The 22,396-nt window shown below is 53.4% G+C and overlaps 1 protein-coding gene across 1 annotated transcript in view; it reads right to left on the minus strand.

Moving 5' to 3' along the window:
* Positions 1-609: 609 nt before the first annotated feature.
* The window catches only part of arid2 (AT rich interactive domain 2 (ARID, RFX-like)), a 29,456-nt gene continuing 7,669 nt past the window's right edge, over positions 610-22,396 (minus strand). Inside the window, exons 5-22 of the mRNA XM_056587500.1 lie at positions 18,935-19,068; positions 17,766-17,984; positions 17,201-17,268; positions 16,842-16,911; positions 15,706-15,956; positions 14,275-14,371; positions 13,560-13,769; positions 11,342-11,506; positions 9,809-9,887; positions 9,502-9,636; positions 8,909-9,084; positions 6,108-8,317; positions 4,478-4,599; positions 3,805-3,943; positions 3,101-3,186; positions 2,386-2,509; positions 1,091-1,182; positions 610-723 (exon numbers count right to left, since the gene is read on the minus strand). Of these exons, the coding sequence (XP_056443475.1) occupies positions 612-723; positions 1,091-1,182; positions 2,386-2,509; positions 3,101-3,186; positions 3,805-3,943; positions 4,478-4,599; positions 6,108-8,317; positions 8,909-9,084; positions 9,502-9,636; positions 9,809-9,887; positions 11,342-11,506; positions 13,560-13,769; positions 14,275-14,371; positions 15,706-15,956; positions 16,842-16,911; positions 17,201-17,268; positions 17,766-17,984; positions 18,935-19,068 (4,489 nt within the window). The 3' untranslated portion in view covers positions 610-611. The remainder of the gene's footprint in view (positions 724-1,090; positions 1,183-2,385; positions 2,510-3,100; positions 3,187-3,804; positions 3,944-4,477; positions 4,600-6,107; positions 8,318-8,908; positions 9,085-9,501; positions 9,637-9,808; positions 9,888-11,341; positions 11,507-13,559; positions 13,770-14,274; positions 14,372-15,705; positions 15,957-16,841; positions 16,912-17,200; positions 17,269-17,765; positions 17,985-18,934; positions 19,069-22,396) is intronic.

Consider the following 22,396-nt stretch of genomic DNA (forward strand, 5'->3'; position numbering starts at 1 on the left):
AAACAAGCTACCAAGTTTTTGAAAAAAAAAAGGTTGGGGGGGGGAAAAACAACAATTAACGAACATTAACGAAAAAACAACACATTTTTTTTGTTTAAATTGCGCCAGTCTCGCCTCCCATGTCCTCCTCCCCCCTCTCCCCCCCCACGGTCCGTCCATCACTGAACACACAGCCATATGAAAACAGTCAGGGTTACCAGGGAAACGATGTGCTCGTGTTGAAGGGTGTCCTCAGGTTGGGGGGGTGGGGGGGAACAGTCTCCAGACCCCCCCCCCCCCCCCCCCCACGCACCTGGGGCCGCTGGTGGAAGACCCCCGTGGCAGTTTGTCGAGTGAGAGTGTGTGTCGCTGTGTGTGTGTGTGCGGGGGGGGGGGGGGGGGGGTCTGAGGGTGGAGGAGGAGGTGGGGTCGAGCAGGCGTGGCAGAGGGAGGCAGGCTTCAGTCTGGGTGGGGGGGTCCCTCCTGCCCCCTGTAGCACCCTCCACAGTGTCCGGGGTCCTCGTCTCCCTCCGGTGAAAGGGGGGGGGAGAGAGGGGGAGAGAGGGGGGGGGGGGCTGGGCAGCGGAGTGAGGAGGCCGGGGTCGGACCCCCCCCCCCCCCCCCCCCGGCCCTCAGGCCTGGAGCGCACGCGTCAGTTCATAAAGGCATTTGGCGAGGGTGGTCGACACCTCCATGTTGCTGATGGCCAGCACGGAGAGGTGGTTCTCATGCCTCTTGACCAACCTGGAGAGAGAGAGAGACAGAGAGAGACAGAGACACACAGAGACAGAGACAGAGACAGAGACAGAGAGAGACAGAGAGACAGAGAGACAGAGACAGAGACAGCAAGAGAGACACAGCGAGAGAGACACAGCGAGAGAGACACACAGACACAGACACAGACAGACAGACATGGCAGAAAAAGAGAGACAGAAGGCAGAATGTAAGCATGGTAAGAAAATGTCAACATAAACAACCTTTCCAGCCGTTACTAATTTCCATGAGGGCCGCTGGGCTCAGACTAACATTAAACCACCACCAGACGCAGAGAAACCGGTTCAACCGGTTCAACCGGCCCCGGGTTGGACCGGGAGCATGCGGGAGGACTTACTTGCGACCACAGTCCGAGTACTTGGCGATGTTCTTTAACGTTAAGGCAGCAGTTAGTCTTATGTGTTTGGTCATTGGTCCCTCTTTCTCATCCTGTAGAGGGAGGGGGGGGGGGGGGGGGGGGGGAGTACAGCACACATCAACATCCACAGTCATGTTTCATCAGAGCATTATTTCTGGTATTTTTACTGCTTGAGTATCAAATCAGAGCCCGACCGATATATTGGTTGATGGAGGCGTTGGACCTCAACTTAAGATCAGTTCAGACTAGGGATGGCGAAAATGTAAAATATTCTTCACCGACCACCCAGCCTCATACCTCAAAGTGATTTCTTTGCACTGAACAAGGACTGCACTTAATTTTGTTGTACTTGATGCAATGACAAAGATATTCTATTATATTCTATAAACCGCGGCACGACCCGGGTTTGAATTAACCGCAAGTTCACCGCGTGTGGAGTGCGGGCTCGAACGCCCACCTGGTTGAGACCCTGCGCGGGACTCACCAGGGGCCAATCCGAAGAGGGCAGCGTTAGGAGCTCATTTGAAACATTGCCGCGGCTCATTTGAGAAAATGACAGCTCCGAAGAGACACGCTTGTTTAGTTTGGAGGAGACGGAAAAAATGAGTGAGGGTTAATTTTTTTCACTTCACACAAAAAGATCTTGGAATGAGATGGCTAACTGTAGTCTTACAGCGTTTAGTCTACTGTCCATAATCATTTAGAGATCATATTCTCCGCCGCTCGCATGCGGGAATATTTAAGACTTGTTAAGAAGTGTCCGTCCGACTCCCAATCGGTCACCTCATCTGATCATCTTTTTGTGAAAAAAAATGATCAGATGAGTGAAACTAACACACTCCACAGTCCACTCTGACCCCAATTTTTGTTTTTAACCGACAAGCGACAAGATTGATCGGTTAACGTCGACACGGTCAACCATCGGTCAAACGGTCATCATCCCTCGTTCAGACTGTAGATAAAGTAGTACTGTAGTCGTCTGAGCAGTCACCCAGGCCTCCCTACAGACGGGGGTTGTTCACTCAGACACGTTGCTCTAGGAGGTAGGTATCGGTGGGGACCACATGGTCTTAACTGGCCCCGCCTTCTTTAACCTCCATCGATATACATCGGCGTATATGTTCTGCCGATATTAAAACTTTAGAACTGGGGTTGATTCATTAGCCTGATCCCCTCTTTATATATCCTCTCAAACCTCTACACAGAGCACATCCGCGTTAACAACGCAAACACTAACGGGGTGACGTCATGTTCTGGGGGGGGGGGGTACTCACGGTGAAGTCCCTGAAGACCAGGTTGCGGGACCCCCGGCGCAGGGCCATGAGGGCAGCGCTGGGGTGATTGACGATAGCTTTCTGGGGCCGCGTGGGCGGGGTGCTGCTGGCCACCGTTGGGGTCCTGCACACACACACACACACACACACACACACACACACACACACACACACACACACACACACACACACACACACACACACACACACACACACACACACACACACACACACACACACACACACGTCAGGACTCTATTGTAGGTTTATGGTCAGGACTCTATTGTAGGTCTATGGTCAGAACTCTATTGTAGGTCTATGGTCAGGACTCTATTGTAGGTCTATGGTCAGGACTCTATTGTAGGTCTGTGGTCAGGACTCTATTCTAGTTCCATCGCCAGGTCTCTACTCTAGTTAAGCAGATATGTGTATCCAAAAGCGCACCATGCAACCTCAAGCTCGTTATGTAATCACTTCTTCAGAGGAGTTGGCTAAAAATAGAAACCCCATATGGCGGGTAGGAGTGGAAATAGCAACAGAATAACTTGATGCTGGTCGCACGTGTTCCGTTAAGTCACACGCCTCCGCCGTGAACATATGTGAGGATCTGGGTCGCTCCCCAGAGAGCAGACACGCCCCGGCAAAAAATCAAAACAAAAACTTTGCAGCCGGCTGGGACAGAGTTTTAGGACGAGTCAGCGAAACCAGCACTTACTGGGAAGCGTTGGGATTGGGGCTGTTCTGGGACTGCTCCTCCAGCTTCAACCCTGCCAGCAGCGCATCCCGGGAACAGTGTTTATCCTGGAGAGGACGGGAGAATGATCAGGTCGAGGCTACCTGGGGTAGAGACCCCCAACCGCCCCGGGTAGAGAGCCCAACCTGCCCCTTGGTAACGACCCCAAAACAGCAATTTTAGCCCAGGGCTCGAGAAATTAAAATATGCTGAACGCTTCAAAAGCATAATTGTCATCGTGAGCCTCATAATAGAATTGTCAAAGTTTTGGGCAAATTGTGATATCTAACCTAACTCTACTCTCCAGACGCGCTGAATCACTGTGCCCCATTGGCTTTATCCTAAGCCAATCAGAGTGCTCCTTACATTTCATAATCACTATCTGCCTCAGTCATCTATTTGACTTGGGCATTTTTGACACTAAATAAAAGATGAACCTTAAAACATAACTTAGGCAACTATGCAATGAGACTAACGATATGTAACACTGCAAGTAAAGACAAAAAGTTAATCATCCAAGTTAAAGTATAGGGGGTAAAGCAAAAAAAGGGAGATTGTGTCTGCGTTGATCCCCGGTGTTCGGTCTGGTGTAAACATTAGCCGCTTGATCGTAGCGCAGCGCTAGGTCGCGACCCACGGCGGCGTACGGTTCGCGCCCCAGTGTATCTGTGGGGTGGGGGTCTCACCTGGAGGTGGGTCACGAAGGAGAGTCTCTGCCGGGGGAAGGGCTCGCAGCCCTCCCACAGACAGTGGCCCCGGTAGGCCTCCTTGCTGCCGTGGGTCGTGGCCCCGTGGTAGAACACCTGCGACGGCGTCTCGAACCACCTGCGGAGAGAGAGGGGAGCGTCGTCAGGGTGATGGGACACACACTTCCCCCCCCATGAAGACTGTAGATAGCACGGCTCCTTATGGTGCTGTAGTCGTCTGAGCAGTAACCCAGGCCTCCCTACAGACGGGGGTTGTTCACTCAGATGCGTTGCTCTAGGAGGTAGGTATCGGTGGGGACCACATGGTCTTAACTGGCCCCGCCTTCTTTAACCTCCGTATGCTCGGCGGGGGAAGTGAACCCCGAATCGCGATTGAGCGAATGGATTGGGCGTGAAATCCATCCACGTAAAAGTCTGGATTCTTTTGAATTGATTCTGATTATTTTTTTCTGTGAGCAACGTGTCAAGGACACTCTTCTACCACCATCTTTAATTATAAAATCTCATTTTAATCAATCGTTACTGGAACATTGCAGTATATATATTCAACCAGAAATGAGTCACACTTGGCAGTGTCCACCCAGATATGGGGAGCAGACAGACAGACAGACAGACAGACAGAGAGACAGACAGACAGAGCTGGGCGACTGACCGTTTACACGACTGCCACAGACACTTGAAGTTCTGCCCTGCTTTCCTGATGGGCTCCGGGGCTGCGGGGGGTGGGGCGAGGCTGCCTGCCGGGACGGGGGCGACGGGAGGGGGACCGCTGAGCTGCAGGAGGGGGAGACGGGTTAGGGACAGAGTTCACCTCAGACACACACTTTAACACGTTAAAGACGGGTTAGGGACAGAGTTCACCTCAGTCATACACACTTTAACCCGTTAAAGACGGGTTAGGGACAGAGTTCACCTCAGTCATACACACTTTAACACGTTGAAGACGGGTTAGGGCACAGAGTTCACCTCAAGCATACACACTTTAACCGTGTTTTTGTTAACACCAATTCTAAAGTAGATCAGAAATTGAAACTGAAATTCGAACACAGATTAAAATAACATTTGGCATCCATGTTTATCGTGTTACTAAAGCACCTGTAGCCTGTACAGTGCTACGAGGAATGTCTGGACAAATGATATTGATAGTTAAAACCCAGGGACAAGATAGTGAAACCATTACTTTGAGATTTATTTTTCACAAGACAAGAGTCCTCTTCTATAATCTTGATATAACTTATGGTTTCTTTGTGGTGACAAGATGGAGGCGGTGGGCCTGAACTGAATATAAAGTAGTGCTGTAGTCGTCTGAGCAGTAACCCAGGCCTCCCTACAGACGGGGGTAGTTCACTCAGATGCGTTGCTCTAGGAGGTTGGTATCGGTGGGGACCACATGGTCTTAACTGGCCCCGCCTTCTTTAACCTCCATGTGCCTCACCGGGGAATCGAACCCCGGTCTACCGAGTGATAGGCCAACGCCTTGTCTCTGAGCTAATGGATCGATAAGACCTACAGCCTGTGTCTGGATTAAGTTCCCATCCGATAGTGAGAAAACAAACCGCTCTTTATTCACACAATGAAACGACGGGCAGTTTTTAAAACCTGACATGAATAATGCATGTCTTACTACGCATATACCCAGCGCATAGAAACCACACATTTCATCACACAATGCATTTAAAAACAGGGCGATTTGGGCACCATGTAGACTCGCTGCAGTGTGAATCGCTCGCTGACGAGTGTCAGGATCAGCGCATGGATTAACACGTTTTAAACTAAATGTTTTACACTGCCTACAGATAGCCTTCACTGATTGATTCAGCTTGAGGAGGTTAACGCGGTGAGGGGAAAGGATTCACTGCCAGTATTGATGTGCAGCTGGCACACACTGCCTTCTGGGGCGGTTCAATACCCTCCATCACTGAGACTTAAGAGGACCTGTATCACATATCTAAACAACGAGAAGGCTAATTTGACCACCATGTGGAATATTTGTGATCAATACCTCCATTATAAAAAACAGGATTTTAAAATGCAGAATGAAGAAACTAATTAAAACAGTTAAATAGTATAAAGTATAAGAACTCATTCTCTGTGAAACTATTTTCATTTCCTCCCTGTAGTTATATAGCCGTATATACAAATGATCTACTGGAAAGAAGTTTTCTGCAATAAACATGAAAATACCCACAAACCACCGGGCCTAGCAGCACTCAGCCACCCGGGCCGGAGGAGCCTGGGCCCTCAGGTGGAGGACAGGGGGGGAGGGGGAGACGGGGACTCACCGGGGGGCCAGCTGCCTGTGGGGGTGAGCAGGTCCTCTGCAGAGAGGCCTTCTCTATTGCTACTTTGGCTACTGTGCTTGGGTCCGTTCCGGCGGGCACCGCCACCATGGTGGCCGTGCTGCCCGCGTTGTTGGGGTCGCTGATGGTGATGATCCGCACGCCCACCTTACTGGGGACCACCGGGGGCCAGTCCTCGGGGTCCGAGGGCCGCTTGAGGCCCCGGGGCTCGGGGGCCAGGCCGTTGGCCGAGGCGGCGGCGGCGGCGGTGGGCCCCTGGGAGGTAACAGTGATGGTGGCGGTGGGGGGGTGGGGGGCGTTGGGGAGCAGCCGCTGTCTCAGGGCAGGGAGGGCGTGGCCGGGCCCCGTGGGGCCGTTGGCGGCCGCCGGGGGCCCGTTGGCCAGCCGCTCCGCCTGCGGGACTTTGGCGGTGTCCTGCTGGGGGCCGGGGTGGGGGGAGCCGGGCCCTGACGCGCCCACCTCCCCGTTCCCCACGTACTGTCTGGAAGCCACGTGATTTGGAATGTTTTTGTTGTGGACGCCGCCGCCGCCTCCGCCGTCACGCTCCACGTCGCACACGCCGTTCACCAGCGTCTTGCCGCCGCCGTCCCCCGGAGCCGGCCTCCCGTTGGCCCCCGCCGCCGGCCCGTTGGGAGCCGCCGTGCCGATCCCTGAGTGGTGTGACGGCAGGCCCGCCTCGGCGCACTTCCTGCCGTTCAGGAGCTTGGCGCCGGGCGGGGCCAGCTCCCCGTTGCTGGCCGTGCCGTTGGAGGAGCCGCCGTCGGCCACCGACGAGTTCTCCATCACCTCGATCCTCCGCTCGTGGAGGTGCAGCCCCGCTGCGTCCTTGGCCTCCTCCTCCTTCTGGCAGATGATCTTGTCGCCCCTCAGCGGGCCCGGGGCCGGGGGAGGGGGCGGCGGCGGCGTGGCCGGCGCGCGGTAGGGCGTCGACCCCGTGGGGAACGGGGGCGGGGACACGCCCGGCGCCACGGCGCCCTGGCTGACGGCGGCAGCGGCGGCCGACGTGGTGAAGCCCGTGCCGGGGACCACCGTGAAGGTGACCTGCCCCCCCGCCGCGGGGCCCTGGATGACGGTGGCGGCCCCCGGGCTCCCGGCCGAGAGCACCTGGCCCGGGAGCAGCTGCACCGCCTGGAGGGGGGCCCCCCCGCCGCCGGCCTGGAGGGGCCCCGCGACCAGCTGCATGCTGAGCTGCTGGGGCTGCGGGGGCGGGCCCTGGGCCGTGTAGCTGGCCTGGTAGACCACCTGCTGGGCGGGCGCCGTCGGGCCGGCGGCGGCGGGCGGGGGCACCTGGGGGGCCGGGAGGATGAGCTTCCCCCCCGGGGTGCTGGGACCCCGCTTTGGAAGCAGAAGCTGTTTGATCAAGCTGGACTCGGCGGAGGTAGGTGGGGGCGGCTGGGCCACGACCTGGAGCTGCTGCTGCTGCCGCTTCAGGGACAGCATGTGGCTGACCGTCTGCGGCTGGCCGTGGGGGTGGGGGGGTGGGGCGCCCGCGGGGGGGCAGGGGCCCGAGGGGGGGGCGTGCGGCCCCGCCGTCGGGAGCGTCTGAGCCGCGCCGGGGTTGGCCAGGACGATCTGGTGGAGGGCGGGCGTGTAGGCGGGGCTCTGCTGCTGGGCAGCGCCCACCATGACCACGCCCTGCGGCGGCTGAGCGTGGGAGACGGCGGCGCCGGTCGCCGTCGCCGTCATCGTCAGACCCCCGGGCGGGGGCGGCGCCGGCTTGGGGGCGATGTTTTGGAAGGTGACCCGCGGCGAGCCCTGGGCGCTGGAGACGCCCGCGATGGTGAACACCTGGCCCCCGGCCACCTGGAAGTTCTGGATGGAGGAAGAGCCGGGGGCCGCGGCGTTGGGGGCCTCGGGCTGGGGCGTGGCCCCCAGTGGGGGGCACACGCCCTGCACCCGGGCCGTCAGGATGTGGCCGGGGGGCACCTGCTTGAAGAGCGTGACGGGGGCCGCGCTCGACGACTGCTGGGGGTGATGCGGGTGAGGAGGGGGGGTCTGGGGACTGTGGTTGTGGATGACCGCCGTCGACGCGGGGATCTGGATCATGGGGCCCGCGCGGAGCTGCTGCTGTGTGGCGGCGGCCAGCGGGCTGGGGGCCCCTTGCTGGGGGCCCGGGTGCCGCGGCTCGTGTAGGGTGAACGCCACGGGTTGGGGGGTGCCGGCCGGGCCCCGCACCAGCTGGGCTCCCAGGACTAGAGGGCGGAACGGGGGGGGAAGAACAACAACAGGCGGTGGTCAGTGATGGGGAGACGCTTGTGTGTTAGGAGCCGAGAACGATCCCAAGCAAACAATTAAAACGAGAGCCGCTACGACCAAGACTGCTGAGGTCTCCGAACAAACAAAAAGTCACCAACGATTGCCTTTTCCGAATTTTGTTTCCGAATTCGCTAGCTCACCTGCACCGAGTGTGTAAGTAAGCCGTGGGATTCGGAAGCAGAACAAAGTTCGGTAACTTTTATTTGTTCAGATACAGCAGTGGTCCATTCCCAACCCTTTTTTTCCTCAAAGTAATGCAGGAATTTCAGAGGTGCGAGACGGGCGGCGAAACGTCGACAAACCATGGAGTTTGCGTCGATGACGCCACTTGTTGCTTGACTGCGTCAGTAGTGGATGCATTCGTCACAACTCGTGTTCAGCACGCGTATGACGGTTCGCTCCGGTACACCTCGGGTCCTCTGCGGCCTGCGACGCAGCTTCCCTCCTCACTACATCCCCCCGCCACACCACACACTCTGAGAAACACGGCTTTACGTAGCGACGAAGACCGCCGTGCACATGCCCACCTGAGGGGGGCGCTACAGCCTCGGCCATCATCTGGGGGCCGGCCGGCTGCTGCTGGTAGTACAGCTGGATGGGCAGGGGGATGGCCTTCCTCCTCATCCCCACCAGGAAGATCTGCACCTGGCTGCCCGGCTTGGCGTCGTCCTGCCGTCGCATGGTGTGGTTGGGGAACACCGTCCTGTGGTGAGAGGGTGAGGGAGTCACTCATCCGTTCATCCAGGGCCACTTTCAAAATAATTAGTGCAGTTTTGGGGGGATTATCCGATTCAAATCGATACGGCATGTGCCCTTACATGTGCCCTTTTCCTGTTGATGCTTGAAGCTTCAAACAGCGGGTCAGTCTCATGTTGTTAATGGACTGCATTAAGGTGTGAATACAAATCGAACCCCATGGGACATCAACCAAGAGAGGGCCTACAGACAGAGGACGGTGTGTGTGTGTGTGTGTGTGTGTGTGTGTGTGTGTGTGTGTGTGTGTGTGTGTGTGTGTGTGTGTGTGTGTGTGTGTGTGTGTGTGTGTGTGTGTGTGTGTGTGTGTGTGTGTGTGTGTGTGTGTGTGTGTGTGTGTGTGTGTGTGTGTGTGTGTGTGGCGGACCGTAAGCATTTCAGGAAGCCTGTGGAGTTCAGGATGTTGGTGCGGCCCATCTTGCTGCACGTGGCCAGGTACTCCGAGTACACCTCCGACCGCGACACAGACGCCTCCGCCTGCACCTCAAAGTGGGCGTTGAGCCTGAGGGAGTTAGACATGTTGTGTGAGAGGTGGGCGACGGTGGACGGTTGAGAAGGCCGTGTTTCAGACCTGCTGCGGATATTGGATTCAGGTGAGAGGACACAATTCAAATGTGGAGGTTGAGGGAGGATTAAGGGAGGAGATGCGCGTTGTTGGTATGCGACGGCCTCACCACTGTAGCGTAAACTTCTCCCCGTCCAGCTCCACGATGCCAGGGGGGGTAGGAGTCGCCGGGGCTGGAACACGTGTTACTGGAGATGGAGACGGAGACAGAGAGACAGAGAGACAGAGAGAGAGAGAGACAGGGACAGAGACAGAGAGAGAGACAGAGACAGAGACAGAGACAGAGACAGAGAGACAGAGACAGAGACAGAGACAGAGAGAGAGAGAGAGAGAGAGAGACAGGGACAGAGAGAGAGAGAGACGAAGAGAGAGACAGATGAAGAGAGAGAGAGAGATGAAGAGAGAGAGAGAGAGAGAGAGACAGACGAAGAGAGAGACAGATGAAGAGACAGACGAAGAGAGAGACAGACGAAGAGAGAGATACAGACAGACAGACAGAGAGATACAAAGAGGGACAGAGAGAGAGAGAGACAGGGACAGAGAGAGAGAGACAGAGACAAAGAGAGAGACAGATGAAGAGAGACAGATGAAGAGAGACAGATGAAGAGAGAGACAGATGAAGAGAGACAGACGAAGAGAGAGATACAGACAGATGTAGACAGTGAGATACAGAGAGACAGACAGAGAGATACAAAGAGGGACAGAGAGAGAGAGAGAGAGAGAGACAGAGTGAGAGAGACAAGACATATTAGAGACCAATAGGATCCGAGCCACTGCAGCAGTTTGAGTTGCAGATGGAGCGAGGGGAACAAAGCCTGATAATTACCTTGGGTTTAATAACAACGCATTTCTCTGGTTTTCCACCAGGTGTCAGAAGGAAACGAGTGATAGGATTACGTAGCGGTAAGACTCTGCTACAGTGCTGTGTTTATTTGTCCCCATGACCCACGCGGTGGTATTTTTACACATAGTAACAGAAATGGAAAATCTTCCCATTATTTTTGGACGTCCATTAACCTACTAATGAGTCAAAGAAGGAGAGGTGTGGAGAGAGATCTGGTAGACACAACATGCCCCCACATCTTCTGTGTTTAGACTAACACGGGCCGTTTGGTGACACCGATTCCCAAAGCGTCAGACTATGGGGCTGATGCTGTGGCTTGCATGGTGGCCCTTCAAGCCTAGCCAGGGTTCCTGCCACGCTCTGGTTCAGATAGAAATGCCCTTTCATATCTGTCTCCAACAGATCCTTGGATAGACTCGGAATATATACTCTGATTTGTTTTTTGTCATTTTTTTATTCAAGGGCATTTAGCAAACGCTTTATCCGCTGGGACTTACAACGGTTCATACACATATTCACACACGAACGGCGGAGTCAACCCCTCGAGGCGACAGCCAGCTCGTCGGGAACAGTAAGGGTGAGGCGTCTCGCTCAGGGACACCTCGACACTCAGCTAGGAGGAGCCGGGGATCGAACTAGCACCCTTCTGTTTACAAGTGAACTCGCTCAACCAAATATCATACATCATGTTTTGCATGACTATTATTGTATTCAAACTCTGGTCGTGATCAGGACGTTACCAACGCCCAGCTCGCTAGATCCGTACGACCCACTAGGGAGTGGTGCGGGGACACTCACCAGGTAGGGGGGCCCCGGGGGCCGGGACAGGGGTCTGCTCCACCAGCTGGGGGCGCGCCTCGGCCGCCTGGCCCGCGCTGGCCTGGTGCTCGATGAGCCGCACCGCCGTGAGGGCGTCCGGCCCGAAGGTGTGGAGGTCCACCGAGACGAGACGCACCAGGAGGTCTGGGGGGGAGACAGAGGAGGGAGGGGGGGGGGGGGGAGAGAGAGGGGAGACAGAGAGGGGGAGAAGGAGGAGGAGGGGAAGGGGGAAGACAGAGAGGGGGAAGGGGGGAGACAGAGAGGAGGAGACGGAGGAGGAGGGGGAGGAAGAGGGAGAGAGGAGGAGGAAGAGGGAGAGAGGAGGAGGAGGGGGGAGACAGAGATGAGGAGACGGAGGAGAAGGAGGAGAGGGGGAGAGGAGGAGGGAGAGAGGAGGAGGAAGAGGGAGATAGGTGGAGACAGAGAGGAGAGAGGTGGAGAGGAGGAGTGGAAAACATAGAAAGGGAGACAGAGGGGGAGACAGAGGGGGAGACAGAGGGGGGGGATAGGGGTGAGTGGAAGTGAAGAGGGGGAGACGGAGGTGGAGAGGAGGATACACGTGAGTCTCAGACGTGGGTACCGATCGCGGGGCGTTCCATCCTGATAGCTACACTTGACTCGTGGCCCGCTGATGACACTTAAGCGCACTTAGCGGTGCGTTCGATGGCAGACAGGATGCAGAATGTACTCCACGCTGGAGCACGCCTGGACGGAAAAACAGCCGGCGCGCTCTCTGCCGTTCATTACCTCGCTGAAACCCGCCCACGCGGTGGTCCCACACGGTAAACACGCTCTCTAACTCGGTCTATCTGATCGCTAAAAGCTATAACCCCCTCATGTCGCTCTGTTAGTCATGGTCAACGACGGAGAGATGTCCCACCGTCGATACGAGAGACCGTCGGAGACATGGGCATCCACTTTGAGACACTTTTTCTAGGTTTAATTTAACCCTATGAAACAAAGCTCATCCCAGCCACTGACTGATCATTTCAACTCCATGTTCCCCTCGTCAAACGAGCCTTCACTCACTCACTGACACATGCCAGAGGAACGGGACCATATTGCTCCTGATCCGTCGCTCCTTGTCCTGGCAGCCCGTCAGCCTGTGATCAGACTTGGATCTTCTCCCCCCCCCCCACCCTTCTCCCTGCGACACAGACCTCTTCTCCCCCATACGAGCCAGGACTCGCCACAGACAGTTGTGGCAGGCATCCGCCTTCAATTCACAGGTCAAAAATATAAAAGTGTCGTAGACTCCTACACACTCACGTCTGCCAGCGGATGCCTGAACAGTCTGTTTGCTTGTTGCGTCGCACTGTGCGAGCCAAATCTTGCATTGAGTATTCGGTCCATCGTTTCGTTATGCCTTTCATGTTGGATGAATGCCCAACGTTTGTTGTTTACATAGCATACCAAGGACATTAAATATACCCTGTTCCTTGGAGTATGCGCCTGTCTTTTAAGTACGCTATAACCTGTGCAGAACCTCTACCAGATGCTACCGTGGTGGGCATAAAAACATAAGAAGCTGGGACTGCAAGGATTTCAAATACCCCATCTCATGCTTTTTAAGGGTTAATAATTGCATTTCGGGGTACTACTAAAAGGGTTACAACACCTTGCCCATGCGTCGGCAAATACAGCCCCCCCCCCCCCGGGAAGTTATGAACATTGTGGGTAGCCAGGAGGCCCAACTTCTGCACAGTATGTTGTCACACTATTACGGAAGTAAAGTTTGAGAACAAACGTGCTGCTTCAGGCACTTATTGAGTGGCGTTCTCAGTGGGCGCAAATACTCCCCCTGGCTCAGACTTATATTTTTCTAGCTTAGCAAACGTAAAACATGTACACATATTTAATATAGGAGTCTCAAGGAAAGGGCAAAGTCGAAAAACCATGATATCACCCCTTTAAGACCTAAAAAAAAAAAAGTCAAAAAGTTTGAGAACCACTGGGTTTAATAGTCCTTCCAGGACATAAACACAAACTATGGACAGAGTCGGGCCTCTTCTGGAGCGGAAGACCATGGCTGATTTGAGCACGTTTTAACCCGCGCAAAAACCTCTTCAAGTTTAGTTTATTGGTTTAGTTGAGGACCATGTGCAGAACAGTTTCTATACCAGAGTGAGCTGAATAGTTAAATTGCATCAGTGGTCCCCGGATTGCACGATGCTCGCGTCGGGGGGGGGGGACGTACCTATGCTGTGGTCCACCGAGGCGATCTTGGAGCAGGGGATCTCGCCGAGCTGGGCCAGGAGGTAGAGCACCTCCAGGGAGGACATGAGCAGCATGAGGTCGGGCAGCGTGAGCAGGGCGATCACCTCCCGGTACGAGTCCCGGTCCACGTACTCGCAGATCAGCACCGCGTTGTCCTCCGCCTTGCTCAGGTTGCCAAGGATCTCCATAGCTGCGGGACGGGGGGACGGGGGGGGACAGGAGAGAGAAGGTTTAGCACCCCGGTGAGCGTGCGTACCATATAGGCTCAGTCCTGAACGCAGCGACCCGGGTTTGAATCCTGCCCGGGGTCATCTGCTGCACGTCCTCCTCTCTAACTCCCATACCTTACTCTCTATCTCATTCTATAATAAAGCATAAAAATGCAAAAATAAATCTTTTAAGATAAATAAATAAACTAGGGGTCCCCTACCCTTACCCCACAGGAGGTCACCTGTTTGCAGATGAATGGTAAACGGACTGCAGTTCAACAGCGCTTTTCTAACCAGTAGCCACCCCAAGCACCACTGCCGCCTAACATTCACCCATTCATGCACACATTCACACACCGACGGCGGTGTCTAACCATGAAAGGCGACAGCCAGCTCGTCGGGAGCAGTTAAGTTGAGGTGCCTTGCTCAGGGACACCTCGATACTCGGGGCCAAGACCGGCACCAAGACCAGGCCCGGAACCTCACCTCTCATTTTGAGGAAGCGGTCTCTGGACATCAAGCATTTGGTGATGGTGTGGAACATCAGATGGGTGGTCCGAAAGTCCACTGGGTCCAGCTGGACCTGTAGGGAGACACAGAGGAGCAGAACCCTACGTTACGGCGGTGTCTTCAGAGGTCCGGTCTGCAGGGCCATTAGGCCGGAGTCTAACCACAGGTTTAAAAGAGGAACGTGAACAATGACAGATAATGAAGACGCCGTCTGGGGTGGGATTAAGGATCTGGTTCGTTTCTGGAGGTGCAGCAAAGCCGCAATTCGCCGCGGAGCGTTGATGTTCTACGGTGCTGCTGTCACAGAAACCAACACAGAAATCAGTGGTGGGGGCGCAACTGGGAAAGCTCACTAGCGTTTTAAATTGTGCTAGCTTCACCTGGGAGGGTTGGATCAATCTTAGGGTTGACATTATCCCCATGAACATGAATAAAATAATGATGATTCTAAAACACTCAACTCTTACATGTTGAACATCATATGAAACTCCAGGATTGCCACTAACAATATTGAAATATTAAGATGGCGGCCGATCACCTAATGACATCAAAAGGCCCAGCACATAGCCCCCAAACATTTACACACGGCCTCAAAAAGCCTTTGTTAGCCACACAGACCGTCACGCTTCCTCCAGTAAAGCACCACCTTTAAACCACACCAGACGCTCCAACGCAAGCTGTGGTTTCTTGCTGAATCAATGGCCAGGCCAACACGTGTGCAGATCTAACTTAAAGCAACAATAAAAACCACATCCTGGTCCTTCTGATCATTGACGCGCGTGCGATTGCGATCGAGCGCACATCACTGTGAAGTCAAAGCGCATGTTGATGCTTCAAGATCAGAGAAAAGCGAGAGATTACCGTGGCTTATATTAGGGGTGGAGGGGGAAAAAATCGATTCCTGTTCATATCGGGATTCTGTGCTTCCTCGATAATTGTATTGTCTACCACAATATTTACAGAATCGCAATGAATAATCGGAAGCATCGCATCATAAAGTCCCCGCTGATTCACGTCCCTACTAAACAGCAGCAGTGGAATTCATCTCGTCTTCTCGGAGATACTTCACAGCTCGCATCGTGTCGCCTGCTAAACACAAACTGAGCCACTAACCACAACAACAACAACAACAACACAGAGTGCGGATATTTTTAAGAGCAAACTCAAAATCCTGGGGTTGACACTAAGGTTTGAAAAGCACTTGCCCATTTTTACCTTTAAGTGGCTTTTAATTAAACAACTTATACAGTATATCCATTTTCACACAGACATCGCTTTAGGTTTGTTGTTACATGTGTGAATATCGCTGGGTGTGTCGTGCGAGGGGGGGGGATCGTATTAAGCACTTTGTGTCACATTAGCTTGCATGAAAAGGGCCATACAAATAAAGTCGGGGGTCAGACCCACCTCGGCGGCCACGTTGCCCAGCGTGTCCAGGCCCAGCTGGCGGAGGGAGATGAGGCTGCAGTGGGCGCAGAGCAGCAGGAAGCGCAGGCACGTGCGGCTGGCCGCCAGCAGCTTCACGTTGGTCTCCTCGAAGGAGAGGTTGCGCAGGATCACCGCCACCTGCAGCACCCGCTGGGCCTCCATGTCGCTGATGCCGGGCGCCCGCGGCGGGTGGAACAGCGCCGGCACGGGGGCGTCCGATGACGTGCCGTCTGAGGGGCGAGGGAGAGAGGGATCGACCAAGACGGACAGAGGGAGACAGAGACAGACAGACAGAGATAGACAGACAGAGGGAGACAGACAGAGATAGACAGACAGAGGGAGACAGAGATAGACAGACAGAGATAGACAGACAGAGGGAGACAGACAGAGATAGACAGACAGAGGGAGACAGACAGAGATAGACAGACAGAGGGAGACAGAGATAGACAGACAGAGACAGACAGACAGAGATAGACAGACAGCGATAGACAGACAGACAGACACACAGCGATAGACAGACAGACAGACAGCGATAGACAGACAGACAGAGAGAGGAAGGTAGACAGACAGACAGACAGCGATAGACAGACAGACAGCGATAGACAGACAGCGATAGACAGACAGACAGCGATAGACAGACAGACAGAGAGAGGAAGGTAGACAGACAGACAGACAGACAGACAGACAGACAGACAGACAGACAGACAGACAGACAGACAGACAGACAGACAGACAGACAGACAGACAGACAGAGACAGAGAGCGAGAGGAAGGGAGACAGAGGGACAGAGAGAGAGTCAAAGAGAGAGGCTTGGTTAGTCTGAGCAGTGCTGTGCTGTGAGGGGATGGGGGGGGGGGGGGAGTGGCTACTGGACTCCACTGGGAGACGTGTTAGTGGGGAAAATGTAATGGCTTCTGGAAAACTAATCAACACCCCGTGGTAATCGTTTTAAATGTAAAACAAGAACTCCATTTAAGTATTTTCTGGTAGCCGAACTAAAGACTACAGAGAGTTCACAATAAAGGAGTCATTCGTGCCTTTTCATTTTATTTTTGTCTGATGTGATTTCCGATGGAATGGGGGAAACGCTGGTAGAGCGAAGCCGTCCTACTCACCATGCGTTGGGCTCCTCCTGTCCCAGATGAGCTCCCTGATCTCCACATCCTCCACCACCTCCTTCCAGAACTAAGGAAGCACAAGGCCAGGGTTAGGGTTAGGGGGTACACCGCCCGGCCCATCCAGGCCCTCAACCACAAGCTGACCATCCGAGGTCACGTTCATTGTCAATTATTTATGAATCCGAAAAATAGGAGTATTCCTTTTTGCACGGTACACTGACGTGGAACAGGGATTGTACAATCCAGGCTTTGATTCGGTTTACATCCTTGAGGCAAAACAGAAGATTGCCCCCCAAAAGCTTTTGTGTTAGGAATAGAATAATCGGATTCTAGGAAAGGGATTAGTCCGGCCTTACCCTGACGAAGTCCCGGGACGTGTTCTCCTTCCAGTCGGCCCCAAACACTCCAGAGAAGCTGCCTAGCGCTGGGGGAAACAAAACGCGAGAGAGAACGTTACAGAGAGCGTTCCAACAGCGGTTCCATATGCTTCCTCTATTCCCTCCCAGTACAAAGTTAGGATGCGCACTTCAAGGCATCGAGGAAGAAAAGATGCTTTGATCTTCAAACACTCAGGGGGGGGGGGGGGGGGGGGGGGGGGAGAGAGACTGCTTGGTGGGATTCACACCCCGAGTTAGTTGGATGCCTCTGACAATGGACTTCTCATTTATCCTTTAGGCTTGTGTAGCCGTGACCGAGTGTAATAACAATGTCACATAAAAGCATGTATAATGTCTATAGCATTCATCGTCTCCAAAGGGTACAATTAGCAGTCGGAAGATGGATTAAATAACACTTATAAACACGTTAATATGGAACGTCAAGTCGCCATCCCTAAAAGAAAATTAAACAATTGCAAATTTCTCAAATCGTCCGCCCGGTTAAAAACCGGGAAGAGGCAGCGTCGCTAAGGGAACCACGTACAGTCGTCGAAGACGCCAGTGTGGGCCAGGAGCAGGGTCACCAGCTTCGGGTCCTTCTCCAGCTGCATGGCGTGCTTGCTCTCGTTGGAGAGCAGGGTGCACACGTTGACGGCGAAGTCCACCTCGTTGGGCAGGCCCGAGAGCAGCGACAGCACCAGTTTGTTGTAGTCGCACGGCGCCGCGAAGTCCGTCGACAACCCATAGCTTTGGCGGAGATAGTCTGGGAGGGGGAGCGAACGACAACAAGAAACAACGGTTTCAGTACAAGCCTCATGTTTATCGTAGTCCGGGCCTACAGAGCGATATTTCAGCTTCATAGAGTGCTGCTAAGAACAGCTTCACTTGGAAGAACGATCGTCCTTCTGAACTCTTTCTGAAGTTCACCACCACATCTGTATTTAGAGAATGATGAGGTGCCGTGAATGTGGGTTCAGCCACACTTCAGCCCATGAGATGATTGGTGATTTAGGGGTTAGCGGGAGAGACAGAAACTGTGGGCTGCATACAATTTATTTAGGTTTTTATGCAGTTTCCAGAATCTCACCCCTATGGCAATGAGGTGTGTGTTGGCCTAGACTTTTACGCCCACCAAGACTGGCTGTAGATCTAGACTCAAAACATTGCTTGCACAACTTTAAACAAAGCATGGAGCAGTAGAGCAGGCTTAGAAAGCCACCCATTCCTATTAGATGAAATGAGCCTGTAAGCCTTGGACACGCCATACAGATAATACCAGTGACAGACCGAGCGCACACAATCAAATGATACTCCGGGTTTGATGATTACTCCACTCTTGTTACCTACCTCTGTTTCAACACAGTTCCACTGCTTTAAGAAGGTCACAGACATCCCTAAACCGTCTGGGGAGCATGAATAATTTGCTGGTAGGAGTCAGCAAATGTCAAGGTTGTAATTCCGAACGTTATCTGGGGATTGCTGCGATTAAGAGTCGCACAAGCACTTCTCGTGGTGTTGATATGCAACATCCGCCGACAAAAAGGGGTTGTTTCATCTATTATTTTTAAACAATGCTGCTACAAGCAAGTTAAAAAATGAGATAAAAAGTCGGCAAAAGTAATAGTCTATGGATGTTCACAACGGCCAGGCAGAACACTGTGAACAGTTGAACATCGAAACAGCTGTTGCTGGTTGGGAGCTAGGAAGGCCTACCTGATACAGTGTGTTGCTGGTAGTTATAGGAGCAGGGAATTGCACCGATTGGAAGAGAAATTTTGGGATTCCCCGGTGGCGACTCGTCATCGTCCTCCCCAAAGTGGTGTACTTTCTCATATTTCTCCAAGTATCTGTTGAGAGAGAGAGACAGAGCGAGGGAGAGAGGGAGAGAAGGAGGGAGAGCGACAGAGAGAGAGAGAGAGACGGAGAGAGGGAGAGAAGGAGGGAGAGCGACAGAGAGAGAGAGAGAGAGAGAGAGAGAGAGAGAGAGAGAGAGAGAGAGAGAGACGGAGAGAAGGAGGGAGAGCGAGAGAGCGAGAGAGAGAGAGAGAGAGAGAAAGAGTCACAGAGAGGGAGAGAGCGATATAGAGAGACAGAGAGAGCGACAAACAGAGAGAGCGACAGAGAGAGCCAGAGACACAAAGACAAAGAAAGAGACACATCAGGTTACCACTTAGCAATTCTTTCATAAGTTACCCAGTGTTTATTGAGGCGAGAGCGGAGCGCCTTGGATTCCTCTTTAAGTGAAGTCATGCAGATTAATTATTTACTCTGCAAGACTCTACTGCCGTGGTTTCAAAAGGCAGGTACAATTCATTGCAATGCAGATAAAATCAAAAGCAGTTTTCTGTTGTTACGGCCTTCTTGCTCATGAGTAAACCTTTAAAAATAGATGTATACAAATACATATAAAAGAAGAAATCCAAAACATTGTGTTGAGTAGAGAGACAATGCTCAGAGACACAGGTGAATAGAACGACAATGCTCAGGTAGAAAGTCACCAGGTGTGACACAGTGCAGATGTGTAACCAAGATACGGGTTACGATTGTGCGTTCTAAACCGCACACCGACAGACAGCTGCCTTTTGTTCCAGTTCAACGTCATAACCATCAGTGCTTGGGTTACATCCGTAAACAAGGCGATAATCTCTCCATTATCCACCTCCCCAACTGCCCGGTGTCCTGTACAGCCAAACAGGGTGTATCCCCGACATCCTCAGCCTACGCGGGAGCCAACTCTAAACCGGTTACCAGACACCTGCCGCTGTACAGTGTGTGTGCACCTGGGTTTACACCCCCCCACCGCATCAATCGGGGTGAGAGTGCCTGCTAAACAAACGGAACAACTCTCGTGTTCGTCGTGGCGCTCTGTGTATCCAGTCCTCCTCTGTGCATCCCCCCGATCAAGCCCGTTTTCACGAGGTAAACCGCGACCAAAGAGACACCGACCACATCAGGCAATTCGACACCAAAACAAAAGATCAAATAAAACCAGACAACAACACTAGTCCCTCCCCCCCCCCCGCTCAACGGCCGGAGTGGACAGCATTCAACAGGCCTGACATGCTCCAAGGGAGAGCTGAATGAAGCACCAAGTGCAGTGAAAGCGGCACTGCTGTGGATGTTATCAACAGCCATCTACTTCCTCCTGATGCCAGAGTCTTGACTGAGCAGTCTGCGGTTTAATCAACACCTCAAGTAAAAGATGCCAAAAACATTACGACATGCAGACGAGAGCGCGCGCACGCACGCACGCACGCACACACACACACACGGGCGCACACACACAATGACAAATAGAGCAACGCCTTGATAAAATACACCAAACTGATTCCCTGATAAACAACTTGCAGAGCGGTTGCACGTGCAGCAGGCATGCTTTCATAAAGGCAATGACTTGAGCTCTGACGGCACATCTACAGACAGCCAGACAGCCCCCCACACTCCTCAGAAGAAACACAAGTCTCACCTTCCATTTCAGTCCCCCTGGCTATTCAAATCTCGAGGAGGCAACAACATAGTCCAGCCATCTCGCTGTGTGCGTCTGGTACTATCGTGTGCGCTTGGTATTGCTCACCGCCCACAACTCAGGAGCCGTCCGTCTAAAAATAAAACACCGTTTGTCATGTCTGCCTTCTGACGGAAATGATGACTATGCTCGCGATGCGACGCCGCCAGCAATGCAACAATACTACTACGACGACTACTACTACGACTACTACTACGATGACTACTACTACGGGCTACAACAGCCCCTGTGCATGTAAATCACCAGCCCTGGGTTACCTCGGAGCAAACCAACAGGAGCCCACAGAGCTAGTTTGGTCCGGTTACTCCTGAAAATCCCTGAGGTTTGGTTTTTATCCGCCACGCATTTGCTTTTCGATCTCGTCTTCCTATTCATTTTGAATTTACAATCTAACTATTAACACTATCGGGAGATGAAGGGTAAACCTGGAATACTAAACCTAAAAAATAAAATAAAAAACAGCACACTGCTACCTTCCAACCTACCAGACACAAACCTACCACACACACACACACACCACGATACTATAACCATACTTGACCAAATGATACTACCAAACCAGCCCACCATAAATAGCCAGCCCAGCCGCCCTGAGAGCAGCCCCCCCTGAGGCCCACCGTGGAGTGCCCCTCCCCCCCCTTAGGCAGGCCGGCGTGGAGCCCCCCCTAGGCAGACCGTGGAGCAGCCCGCGTGAGTCAGAGCTGGCGGCCGCCTCTGAATGAGCTCTGGCTCGTTCGTAGCCAAGGTAATCCCCCGTCCGCGGTCTGCACGTGACACGCTGGACTAAAAATACACCCAGACTCCATTTGGAGAGAGTGTAAAGAGGGAGGGAGGGAGGGAGGGAGGGAGGCGGAACAGAGGGAGAGAGAGAGAGAGACCCTGCGAGCGCTTATTCTGCACTTCGCCGTGTCATCAAACGCTGTCTGAGCGCGGGCCGAGGCCAGCCCCTCACCCAGCCGTCCACAACATTAAAAGGCCAGCCGACATGTTCGGCCTCACAGCTTTAAAGTTCGGAGTCAAGTCGACAGCTCAACGTTTCCACCCAACCCATTGCCCCCCTCCCCCCAGTGCAGGTTTAATCTCAAGGGGGAAAAAATGAATACACGTCAAAACCAGAATCCAAACCAAATGGCTCGGCAGAGTTGTAAAAGCGTTGAGAGATCAAAAACACTGTGCCTCCAGCGTACAGGGTTCGCTGAGTGATCACGCAGGTGATATGGATCAGAGAATTCCTTAGGCTAGCATGTCTGTTTCATCGCTGGCCTACACGCCCTCTGGGTGTCTCCCGTGTCTGGGAATGTGTTGCCCCCTTGTGGCCACGGCCACACATGCACCAACATTGGTCAGTGCATTTGTCCAATTGGATGGGATCCAGACTATTCATAAACCCCAACAGCAGTTTGGTTTGACCTTACTAAGCCATTATTTCAACTGTACGAGCCATTACAAACCCCAGCTCACCGACAACACCATCAATAAAAGGTGGATCACGCACATATTGTAGGAAATCTATGATTTCCAGTCACTTGACCGTACCTCTTAAAATTGCAGTGTGTGCAACTTCAGAATGTGTTTTCAGTAAGACGCCATCAACATTAGCTGTGAAACATTAAGGTCAACGTGACAATAGAGTTCCCTTCACAATCACA

This window comes from Gadus chalcogrammus, chromosome 4 (genome assembly GCF_026213295.1).
Source record: "Gadus chalcogrammus isolate NIFS_2021 chromosome 4, NIFS_Gcha_1.0, whole genome shotgun sequence".
NCBI lineage: Eukaryota > Metazoa > Chordata > Actinopteri > Gadiformes > Gadidae > Gadus > Gadus chalcogrammus.